At 42.1% G+C, this 12,811-nt stretch overlaps 1 protein-coding gene across 9 annotated transcripts in view; it reads left to right on the top strand.

The window, feature by feature from the left end:
- Positions 1–12,811, top strand: part of CFAP20DC (CFAP20 domain containing) — a 255,404-nt gene that overhangs the window by 89,295 nt on the left and 153,298 nt on the right. For all 9 annotated transcript variants that reach the window (XR_013542793.1, XR_013542794.1, XM_078388811.1 and 6 more), the window contains 3 exons: positions 129–243; positions 3,211–3,367; positions 9,905–10,045. Coding sequence is in view for 7 of the 9 variants with exons in the window: in XM_078388811.1 (XP_078244937.1) it covers positions 129–243; positions 3,211–3,367; positions 9,905–10,045 (413 nt within the window). In the remaining 2 variants the exon portion in view is untranslated. The remainder of the gene's footprint in view (positions 1–128; positions 244–3,210; positions 3,368–9,904; positions 10,046–12,811) is intronic.

The following is a 12,811-nucleotide window of genomic DNA, read 5'->3' as shown; positions in this document are numbered from 1 at the left end:
CTGTCCTTGATACAAAGGTTCTGCATATGAATGATAGATTTCCTGTGGTTGCTCAGAGATAGTGGATTATTGAACTGATGGAGATCTGTCTCTGTTCTCTTCCCCCCCCCACCCCAACTCTTTTACAGGATAACTGATTTAGGAAACATCAAAAGAAGATTGTATTTATCAACAATCCATAAGGAATTGTCTGTAACCCCTCTGCATGCAAAAATTCCTCTCTTTATGATCAAGCGCAAAATTGTGGGTATCTTTATTCTTTTGCTTAAAAAACAATTTAAAATCCTTCTTTCTTTTACACTGCAGCACTTACATGTCTGTAAGAACCTGTTAAAGCTTATCATCCCCAATCTATTTCTTCAAATATAGGAAGTTAACTTCCAGTTCATTACAGAGTGGTGACTTGGATTTAATTGTACAAGGATGTGTGTTCATGCTCATGCATGCAAAAACCTCTGCACTGAAGTTTTTTGTGGGATTATCATTAAGCAGATGAACTATATACGTCTGTAAACTCTACCATGTTCCGCAGTTACTACATGCGGATTCTTACTTCATCTAGACACTATACTTCTGTTCATATAGCCTAGTATTGCATTCACATTTTTCACGTTACACTGTTGTCTAATATTTAGCCATTAATCTACTAAGATTTAAGAGGATTTTGTGATATGCTTAGTAATGCTAAAACTTACATTTCCCTCCATTGGATGAAAGCAAATCATAGATCATATCTATAGAATATCCATGGTGCAAATTCTGTTATTCACCAACATTACCTCCTTCCACAGAGAGGTTACTTGTGTGCATAACAACAGCACTATTGTGATATTCATATCAACAAACAAATTATAGGAAGACAGTCAACAATTGTTGGGCACCTGCCAAGAATGGTACAGTTATTGGGTACTTCCTGCAAATGCTGAGAAAGTTTGTCATCCACACTTTGTTTGTGGATAACATTGGTAAGTTATTTCATATTTTAATCTTAAGTATCCCAACAGGAAATAGAAAATGAAGTAATTATGCTATATCATTCTTTTGGAATAAGGCATACCATTCAGGGGGCAGGGAGGCACCACTTGATTTTCCATGTACAGTGGTGTCCCGCTTGACGATGATAATCCATTCCATTAAAATAGCTGTTAAGCGAAATCGTCGTCAAGCGAAAGTAAAAAAACCCATTGAAATGCATTAAAAACCGGTTAATGCAATGGGTGAAATACCTCATTGTCCAGCGAAGATCCTCCACAGGGGAAGCCATTTTCGATCGCTGTCTTCCAGAAATAGGTCCGGAAAACAACGGGACACAATTTTGAACACCCGATGATCAGCTGTAAAGATCATCATGAAGCGAAAAATCGGTTCACGAAGCAGGGAACCGATCGTCGTAAAGCGGATTTTCCCCATTGAATCATTGTTTTGCAATAGCAGTAGCAATTACAAAAACATCGTCGTCAAGCGATTTCAGCGTCATGTGGGGTCGTTGTGAAGTGGGGCACCACTGTTCTGCTGCTCTGCATTACCTCTGCTATTTATTGTGATAGCACAGAAGAATAGTTCTGATGTGCAGCCCCATAGTCTGTCTGCATAGATGGGAAAGCTGCTTCTGTGTTTTGAATGCAGCAAGTTAAATTCTGCAGCTATTTCATCTCTGTGTTCTATCTGTCAATACACTCAGTATCATGGAAGATTGCAGCTCACAAATAGGTCCCAAGTGAAGTGTCCGAGTTGCTCAGATTTGGCCATCTCAGCCCTGAAAGAAGCAGAAATAAGCATGGGTTCCCAGGATAAGAAGTGCAGCTTTCCATAGTGCAAGTGATGTCGCTTTTTCTTCCACTGTAACTGTGAGATCTCTTTGTACTCACGTGAATAAGTAGGCCAGTCTGCATATCCAGCTATTTAGTGCACAGTACCCAGAATTACATGAATCAGCTTCCCTAGCAGCATTGAAATACTCCCATTCTGCATTTTCTGTGGTGGAGTTGACCAAATTTTCAGGAGTATATGGCCAGTGAAACCTGTAGTATGACTCCATGAATAATTATTGACTGCCACATGTTGTATACCATGGAACCAATAAGTTTAATAGGATGGTCTAATTATGGACAGGCTTCTTTTTTAAAAAATTAGTGGTTGCCAGTTATTCTTATTCGGTTAATGAATTGTTTCTTTTTTATGCAAGGCGCTAGAGCCTCATTGGTAACATTTAGATTTATCACTTTCTCCCATCCTCAGTGAAATTATAAGCAAGAAGGCAAATCATGTCAGGACAAGAAGTTTCCTAGAAGTCGAGTATTCTCAGAATGGAATTAGGATTTCACATGCCTAGCAACATCTTGATATGCTTTTATATGCTTAAGGATGGGACTTTAATTATATGAAATTAGCAGAGGTATCTAGCTTTGCAAGGAAAGAAATCCCTTCTTTCCCTATCTTGATTTTTTTATTCCTTCTTTTCTTTCTTCCACTCCCTCCTTTACATTTTTATAAGCCTCTGTTTCTGTCCTTCCTCTCTCTGCCGCCCTTTTCCTCTACTCACTCTAACCCCTCGTTTATCAAGAACCAGAACTCAATCACTCTGTTTCATCTCTAAGGAAGGTTGGAGATAGCTGCCACCTGCTGTCAAAAAGTGGTCCTGCAGGCTTTTCATAGACTTTAATTCACTGCGGGTTAAACCACAGAAGCCTCTGTGCTGCAAGGTCAGAAGACCTGCAGGCATAAGATTGAATCCTCGCAACAGAATGAGCTTCCGTTGCTTGTCCCAGCTCTTGCCAACCTAGCAGTTTGAAAGAATGTAAAAATTTCGAGTAGATAAATAGGTACCACCACAGTGGGAAGGTAACAGCGTTCCGTGTCTAGTCGCGCTGGCCACGTGACCACGGAAACTGTCTACAGACAAATGCTGGCTATATGGCTTGGGGATCGGGGATGAGCACCGCCCCCTAGAGTTGGACACGACTGGACTAAATGTGAAGGGGAAGCTTTATCTTTACCTTATCTAAAATATATATTTTAAAAACGAAATAATTCCAAATACACCCCTGCCACGATTCAAGCCTTTTGCTTTCACGGTAATGGAACTGTGCTGGAGACAGACATATGTGCATACATGCTCATATTTTTATAGGCAGTATATTTACTAATGCTTTTGCTGATTTAGGAACTTATTCAGAGATGTCAGTAAAACCTGTTTTTCTCTTTTCCTAGTGGTGTAATCTGTGCATTGACTTAGTGGCATTCACCAGTGAGATATTCAAAGGAGCTGTTTTCCAATCCTTGGATGGCATCATTGTTTCAGCTAACTGTAAACTGCGGAAAATTTTCACGTTGAAATCAAAACCTTTGGACACAACTGATGGAGATGGTGTGTTATCTTGGATCTCTTGGACGGTCCTTGGATTACATTTCTAAGCTTGTTTCTCTATCTTCTGTGATTAATTATTTGAGGGATTGATTTTATGGCAATTAATGAAAATGCAAGTCATCTGCATCTCTGGCGTGTGGGCTGTTAGTGACATTAACTAAGTGTGATTACAATGTAGGTAGGCACTTAAATTTTAAAAAGCACTGCCTTTATTAAAACTGCTTTGTGGAAAAGATTCCATCTTTGAATTACCATACAAGATTGCTAATAATCTTCTGGTGAGCTGACTTCAGGTAAGTATTTCATTAAGCATTTTGAGAGAGAGTTTGTTAAGTAATTATGAGAGGGTTCTTCTGATGAGTTTGTCATTTTCTCAAGGTGGCTTCTAAAAAGAAACAGCCAAAACTATCCACATAAAATCTGTGTATTATTACAAACCATACATCTAAAGAAGAAAACACGGGTGATGACGGATTCCACTTTAACAGCTTTCCTAAATTTTCCTAAACAGATAGGACACATCCTGTTAAGGGTCAACCGTATTCCTAGTTGATTTCTCCATGATCTGTGAACCTTTCCAGACTGACCATTTGGGGTGTGAGGTGGATTGGGCTACAAAGGGTCTCTTGAGGTGGGGGAAGCGATTACCACCTGTAGACCAATCAGCTACAATCAAGCACTTTTCCCTGATCTTCTGTGAAAGGTCAGGGAAAACAAAAGTAGTTTATATGTGGTTCCTCTCTCCCTCTGTCCCTGACATTTCCTTTTCTCCCTTCCCGCCTCCTGTTTCCCTTCTCTTTTTCTCCCCCCACTTTCACTTGGAGTCTGCAGCCATAATATTGAGACCGCTGAAGGGTGCTGTCTCTGGGTTAAACAGAGCACACCAGGAAGAATGCATGCCCTTCTACTGGGACAGAAAGGTACAAGATAATTCTTAAAGGTGAAGGGTGGACCGTTCTAAGCAGAAATACAAGTGGACATGGTCTTTTTAAAAAATCCGAACAGTGCCCTCAATGATCCATAGACCATATCTATGTATATACCAAAGTGGACAGGCTCTGTGTCTAAGGAGTAGGAGACCTTTCAACTCTGTTCTGCAAACTCAGGGATAAATTTCCTCCAGTGAAATGATATCCCCGCACACAACCCTTGTTTTCCATTCAGATCCGTTACTCTCCCAGCATCCACATAAAAGGGTGTTAAGATGCTCTTAGCAGGAAATTATTCAGAAGTTTTTTTTTATTTTGCTTTCTGACCCAGGTTTCATCTATAGCCCATACATTTGTTTTAACCTTGAATTTTCCTGGTTTGCTTCTTCATCCTTTCAAATGTTGTGCTCTTGTTTCAGTGATCTGGAACAATTTTGATGCTTAAAGCATCACTGTATTTGGACCATTCAGTTTCATTTGTGGGGGAAAGGGGATGAACCACTCTGTGGGTCAGGAATTTTGATTGTATGATGTGGTCTCTGGTTGCGGAGCTAGAAGTTGGGAGTTCAGTTCCATACTGTACCTCCTTGAGAGGGGCTGGATTTGATGACCATGGAGTCCCTTCCAGCTCTGCAGTTCAAAGGTTGTTATTGTTGTTCTTCTTGTTGTTATTATTATTATGTTAACTCTTGTAAACTTTCCTCAATGTTTCTAACACTATCACCTTTCCAGCCTACTAGGAAGGTTGCCCTTTAAGAAACTAATACTGCCATTATATACAACTCAGTTCTACTACCAACATGCTGGTTCTATTTATGGGAATAGAACTCAGAAGTACACAGTGAGAAATTTGATTTGGTTTGGGCAAATCAAGCTAGTTCTGATTTGATGATCAGAAAAATGAGCTTTTCTAATCTCAGTTCTGATTCTGAAATCACTTCTGCTGCTCATGTAGAGAACATGGATTCCACTTGTTGCTGTGCATGAATCCCAAATTGCACCTAAACTGATATTTTTCCTCACTTGATGGCAGCTGCAGCACACTATCTGTAGGCCTTTAGAGGTCTTCCTCCTTTTTCCTTTATGTGTGTAATATTGGCATCCAAGGCACCTCAGAAGATGCAGGTTTTTAGATATAAGAAATTTTATCTTCCAATGTCCATGATGTTTAGGATGCTAATATTCAGGATATGAAGGAAAAAGAAGACAAGCTCTTAAAGTCCTTTTGCAGCAGTTTCTTCTCTCACTGCTGCTGTAATAGTCACTTCTGGTCAAATTAATTGGAAGAAGGATGTTCAGTGCAGTGTATGGTTTGAGCTGCAGAAGATCTTTGCAGAAGGGATGGTACTTGATTTTGGATATGGCTGATCATTATAAACTGGACAAATCTGTATCTCAAATTGCCCTTCCCCCAAACTCGGGCATTTCCGTTGTTAACTATAAAGGCAGATATAAGATGAAGCAGAATTCTTTGATTATAAAAGTGCAGCAGCGAGTGACAGGTAGCTAGAAGCAGCCATTAGTGAGCTTCTGCAGATGTGCTGGGCATTTAATTAGTAGAGCCTCTCAGGTGTGATGTAACAGGTCTCTCTTTGCCAACAAAAGGAACTGTCACTGGCTGTGGGTGTGTTAGTAGATAAGCTGACGGCTGCCTACAATTACTGTTTCTTGCCACAAGGTGATACATTTTGGGTGCTCCTATTAGTGAGCCAATGTGTCTTGGTGTAAACAGACTTTTTTCCTCTCCATCTGGAACATCTTCCTGCAACTGTGGTCCAACTATATTGTTGAATATTTTTAAACCCCCAAAAGCGATACTATTAGGATAGCACTTTAATTTTGTTTTTAGTCCACCAGGTGATTTCACTTCGGAGGTCTTTGATTTTCAAGAGCCTGCATTTTGTTTTGCAAGCCATGCCACCTGTGCTGGCAGTCTTTAGCCATTTGTTGCCTAGTTGATTTGTTGTGTGTCAGTAGGAGAGGAAGACTGTTATACTGAGATGTTTATTGATTGGGTGGCAGCTGAACAGCTGATTCTACCAACTCAAGACAAAAAAGAACTGGCATTGCTTTCCAGTGAGACTAGCATAGAGGTGGTTTAATCCTGTAACTGATATACTATACAGATATAAGATTGCAAGTACCGTATTTGCCGGTGTATAAGGCGACTGGGAGTATAAGACGGCCCACCAACATTCCCACTCAGAATGTAGAGTTTGTTATATACTTGCTGTATAAGACTACCCCCTCTTCCGCATGCGTGATTCTGCTTTGGCTGCATCATGGGGAGAGTTCCTTTTGACCCTTTTGGTTCCTTTTTGGAGGCGGCAGTCATTTTAGAGAGGTGGCTGCCATTTTAGAGAGGCGGCAGCCATTTTGGAGAGGCAGCAGCCATGTGGTCGCATCTCAAAATGGCTGCCGCCTCTCTGCTGTTTTGACAGTCAGCTGTTCAGCGCTAGAGTCAGGCTGTTCCCAGGCTAGGAGCGGGGCACTACTGGGTCTTACTACCAGGTAAGTAACTTCACTGGGAGAGAAGGAGGGTTTGCTAGACATGCACCCGGCGTACAAGACGACCCCCCCATTTGGAAGCATGTTTTTCAGGGCCAAAAAGTTGTCTTGTACGCCGGCAAATACAGTATGTTTCTTAAGGTAGACAGAGAATGCATGGAACAGGAGTGGCAAACTTTTAGAACTCTTGATATCTTGGACGACAAACCCGGAGTCTCGGGTCACTGTTGCCAACCAAAAAGAAATAAGTCCAAAACATCTGGGGTACCTAAGGTTTGTCACCCATGACCTCGCAGATTAGTGCCAGATCTTTCACATTTGTGATTAGAGATTGGTATTAGTTTGGTGGTTCAGTATTGTTCAGCAGATATGGCCCACAGGCATGTAGGTGCCCTGAATTCCACACCACGCCTCCTCCCGTGGGCACCTACTCAGAGAAGAAGGCAGGGCAGGAAATCCTGTGGCAGTGCTTCAGGAGGAGGCGGGACACAAAATCCAGGGTGACTGCATAGCACCTGTGGGCCCGATACCCCAAACTGCAGTAAGTACCCATTTGTACTTATGATGTTTTTTTTTAAATACTATGTTTACTGTATATGTCTTGTATTATATGTATAAAATTTAATTTGTTTAAACATTTAGATCTGGTTGCCTACACTGTCATTAGTGTATTAGTGGTGGTGAAAATCAAAACAAAACTCCAGAAGGATCTCTGAACTTGGTGAATGGGTGATAAAAGTAGAAAATGCAAATAAGAGTAAATAAATGTATATTAGTGAATTTCCATTTATCACTCTCCCCTCCCAATTACTGTAAGACACCCAGATTCTGTCAATTTACAACTTCATTTTCATTACCGTGCTTCCCAGTTTCATCCACCAGACCACTTTCCTCTTTGTGAAAAATGGTGTCTGAGACAGTATCATAATTCTTTTTTGTTGTGGCTTCACCCTTGTAGGTCAGTCGGGCACTGAAGTCTAGAGGGAAACTTTTGCCATGAGATGAAAGAATGAAAGAACTATATCACATTAATTGACTACAGATAGAAAACGCTTCCATAAAAAACACTTTGAATGTAACCTTCACATCAGGCTGGTGCATAATGAGAGATATATACCTCAGCTTTCTCAAACCCAGTCCTGACACTTCCTGAGTATTTGTATGAAGCAAAAGTTCAAAGAATAGCACAGCTGTGGCAGGACGTTTTTATAAAAGTGAACAGGAATTGGTCTCATTTGTGAAACAACGCAGGCTAATTATTTTGCACTGAAATTATTCATTTTAATCAGGATTAGAACAGTGAGGCTGAGCCTTTGAAGCGATCCATGGAAATGGGAATCAATTTGATAAGCAGATTTCTTTTTGTAAAGCTGTGGATATTACTCTGGAGGTCGAACTGTTTCCTCATGGTTTGTTTCAGCTTTTTTATTTCTTGTTAATCTAAGAAGGTGAAGTGGCTTCTGGTAAAAATGATTGACATACTCAGCTGGTATTCCTCCTAGCCTCTCGCTTCCTTTTCCCAGTTGGAGGTTGACTTTGTGTGCTGTTTACCTAGTACAGTGGCAGGTTTTGCAGAACAGTGCCATCCAACAGAGTTCTGTTCTTTGATATAGTTTCCTTCTCTATTACTGATTGTGGTCTTGCCAAACAGCATGTATGCCTCTGAGCCTAGTTTTGCAGTATTGGGACAAACCCCTCAAAATGCATTAAAAATAATACAACCTGCAGAGCAAGCAAATTGTATTTATGTTTTTAAAGATTAGATGAAATGTGCAAAAGACAAAGATCTTGTACTCCATGTCACTCTGATGACATGGGTGTTGGATTGATTCTGACACAGAAGCTTACTTTAGATTGTTCTCAAGTTACTGAATTGTACTGAGGCTCCTCGGGGTATCATAAGAACTGGGTCAGAGGGTTCAGTCCTGCCCAGCTGATTGATTACTTACAGCCCTTTCTCAAATGTAACAACTTCATTTACTGTAGTTATAGAGAACCTGAATTTTGTACACAGCATTGCTGTATTGGATACTTCAGAGAAATCTCCATGATCTGAATGGTGAGATGAGCTAATTGCAGAGTGTATTTTAATTGCAAAACCTCTCCACCCTGAAATCTAATTAATTCTTGTCCCCACACATAAATTATTTTAACAGTACGTTAACAGCAATCATGCATATGCAATTATGCTTCCTAGAAAAGATATAACAGCTGCTGATTAGCAGTAGAGTTAAGGGACCAGAAGGACTTAGATCATTTTCTTATCCAACCCTCTTCTAAGCAGAGTTTCTATTCTCTATACTTATGAAAATATTAAACAATATTAAGATAACCAAACCAGAAGCTTTTGATAATGCATTTTAATCAGGGCTGCCACTGGTGTTTTTTAAATATTAAATGCTAACCCCACACATGCACACATACATTGCAAGGATCTCAAAGACTTTCCCAGGTCAAACTGAATCCCTAGAGAACCTCAGAACCTGCCAAGTTGGGAATAGCAAACTTTTGATTAAAGCAGCGATCCCCAATCTTTTCAAGACTGCAGACCGGTTGGGGAGGGGCGGGCTCCATGTGCAGGGGGGCACACCTGCACTCACAGGTGGGCGTGTCATACTCACGGAGGGGCGTGTTGCACTCACATGAATACGGGGGGCGGAGATCAGTCTCCGCGGCCCAGTTCCAGGGAGCCCACGGACCACCACATGGCTGCAGACTGGGGGATGGGGACCCCTGGATTAAAGTCAGTTGCTGATGGAGCTGCACCAGCATAATTCCAGGCAACCGTTCTTATCCAGTAAAAATCATGATATGAATTTGAAAAGTTATTTAAATTTGTGAGCTTTTCTTAAGTTATTTTCTCATTCTTGAGCCTTAAAATTCCAAGTGCCATATTATAACTATTGGGCTAGAAGCTTTTAACTGTGACTGCTAAATTTTCCAGTGTGTATTTCTAAAAGCTTATGGGATATGGCAGATACTTTTAAATTGCTACTGTAGTTAATTTCAGCTGTTCTGTGTTATTCCTTTATCTGATCAGTGGAGGAAAGGGACACCTTTACCATTTTTACTCATTCTTGCTCTTATTTTCCATTCACAGCTGATGGGGCAACAGATACAATTCCTCGAGCTTGTCAGTTAAATTCAGATGTGCCACAATTCACACAGGTGTTGAATATGAACAAGCTGCGCTCAACAGAACAGAAACATGGAGGTCATCTCTTAACCGCACCAGAATTAGGTATGCTCTAAGAATATTTACAGGTTAAACACAGTGGTTGTTTAATGAGGGCATCAAAATTGCTATCTGGCTCTCTAGCTAAGAGACATTGACCATTCTGTGAAGTCAAAATAAGTGAGAATTCTAAAGAATTCATTGCCTGATTGTTCCCACTGGAAATGAAAACAACTAAACAAACTATAAGCCCTCTCTTTATGGCTTGCTTTTGATGACATCCAAACCCAGCAGTCTGCCTTGTCTTTGTCTTGACAAGCTAGAACCGTAAGCCACAGTTCTTCAACGTGGTTCTCTATGAATCCACACTGGTGGGTTAAACAGCGCCTGCGCTGGTTCCTCTCGGAATTTTCCAGAGCTATGAGAAAAGATACAAAGTTTTAGGTTGCCCTATACTGCGCACGCTCAGCTCGCCAAAACCTAGTTCCATTTATCCGCCCGCGGAGTTGGAACCTCTCGGATAGAGCTCCTTCTATTTCGTCACTATTTTCAGCTTTTCAGCTTGACCTGGCTTGTTTTTCTCGTCTACCGACCATCCGTTGCCCTGAACTCGGACCGATTGACCTCTCTTTGCCTCTGGTGATTTATCGCAAGTACTTTCACTTTTCGCTTGTTCCTGACCGCGGCCTATTACCTCCTGCTGAGGCGCCACACGCCTCTCGGACTCTTTCAATTACCAGCTTTCTCGCTTGTTTCCTGCCGCTTAGCTTATGTCAGCTAAAAAAGGACCCTTCAGCTGCTGTTCTGCCTGCTCTAGGAAGCTTCCCTTCCAGGATCATCATTCCCTCTGTCTTTTCTGTCTGGGTGAGGCCCATTCGACCACCCATTGCAGGCATTGCAAGGAATTCACCAAAGCAATGTTGAAATCCCGTCAGCGAAGACTCAAGTATTTTCTTTGGAACAAAACTCTATCTGCCTCTCAACCATCGGACATGGAATCGGTCCAATCTGTCCGTTCGGAGGTGACTGTAGTTTCTTCTTCTCCTCTTTACAAACTGTGTTACATTCTCTGGTTTGTCCACCTTTTGAGCCGATGGCTACTTGTGAATTAAAGTTTCTCTCCCTAAAGACTTTATTCCTTGTGGCTATCACTTCGGCCCATAGAGCCAGTGAATTGGCTGCTCTCTGTGCTGATTCCCCTTACCTTCAATTCTTCAAGGACAAAGTGGTGTTATACCCAGATGTTTCCTTCCTCCCTAAGGTTGTGTCAGATTTTCATGTCAATCAGCCCCTGTTATTACCTACACTCTTTTCTGAACCTTCTTCAGATGTTGAACGCACGCTCCACCGTTTGGGTGTTAGTCGTGCATTATCCTTTTATATTACAAGGACCAAGGACTTTAGGAAAGTCCAAAGACTGTTCTTATTTTATTATGGCCAACGTAAAGGGACTGCGGCTTCAACTTCAACTTTGTCCAGATGGCTGGTTTCCACCATTTCTTTGGCCTATGAGTTGCAACATAAACCTCTCCCTGAAAACCTGCGTGCTCATTCTACAAGAGCTGTTGCTACATCCACGGCCCTGCTGCGAGGGATAGACATCCCTGACATATGTAGAGCAGCTACCTGGTCCAGTGTGTCTACCTTCATCAAGCACTACAGATTGGACCTCAGGGCCAAGAATGAGACCAGATTCGGGAGGGCTGTGCCTTATCCCACGCTCGCCTCAAGATGCGCTCTCTCCAGGCTTGGTTGCTCGCTCTTTTCAATCCTCTGCAAGACAGTCAATACAAATGCCTAACAGTCACACCAGAATTAGCACATCAGCTTCAGTGATGGACATTCTTACCACATCTTCTCATAGGGTGACCTTTTTGACCCCTGCAGTTGACACGTCAGGTTACAACAGATGCCAGTCCCCTAGGTTGGAGAGCCCACAGCGAGGGACACCAAATTCATGCCCTTTGGTCCCCTCAAGAAGCTTCTCTCCACATCAGTCACCTGGAGCTGATAGCGGTGATGAAAGCGCTCAGAGCATTTCTCCCATTGGTGAAGGACAGAGCTATACAAATTGTCACAGACAACACTACGACCATGTTCTATATAAACAAGCAGGGAGGAACATGGTCGAAGTCCCTTCTGTTTCTGACAGTTCACCTGTGGGAGTGGTGCTACCATCAGCACATCTTCCCCGTGGCCATGCATGTATCCACAATGGACAATCAGCTGGCAGACGAGTTGAGCTGCCGTTCGTTTCAATCGCACGAGTGGGAACTCGATCAGACGGTGTTCCTCTGTCTGTGCCACAAGTGGGGACATCCATCCATAGACATGTTTGCGACACCAGCCAACAAGAAGTGCAACAAATATGCTTCCCGTGCAGGAAAGGGCAAAGGGTCTCTAGGGGATGCCTTTATGATTCCATGAAACAAGGGGCTCCTCTATCTTTTTCCACCTATACCCATCATTCAGAGAGCCTTAATCAGAACACTCCAGATGAAAGTGGAGGCAATCTTCATTGCTCCTTGGTGGCCACAACAGCCATGGTTCTCCGTGCTCCTGCAGTCAGCGGTGGACAAGATAAGGTTACCCCTTCTTCCACACCTGATCACTCAGGACAAAGGGAACGTCCTTCATCCAGACCTAGAATCTCTCCACCTGACAGCGTGGAGGATTTCCCATCAATAACGGAAGTTATTGATAGAGCAAGGGCGCCAGCTACCAAACTGCTCTACAAATATAAATGGCAAAACTTTCTCAGGTTCACTGAAGAGCGGAAGTTGCAGTCTTCACCTGTGGCCTTGTCTACACTCCTTCTCTATTTTCGGCACC

This window comes from Pogona vitticeps, chromosome 2 (assembly GCF_051106095.1).
Source record: "Pogona vitticeps strain Pit_001003342236 chromosome 2, PviZW2.1, whole genome shotgun sequence".
Lineage (NCBI taxonomy): Eukaryota > Metazoa > Chordata > Lepidosauria > Squamata > Agamidae > Pogona > Pogona vitticeps.
The sequence above is the reverse complement of the archived record's forward strand: the minus strand, read 5'-3'. Positions and strand labels throughout refer to the sequence as shown.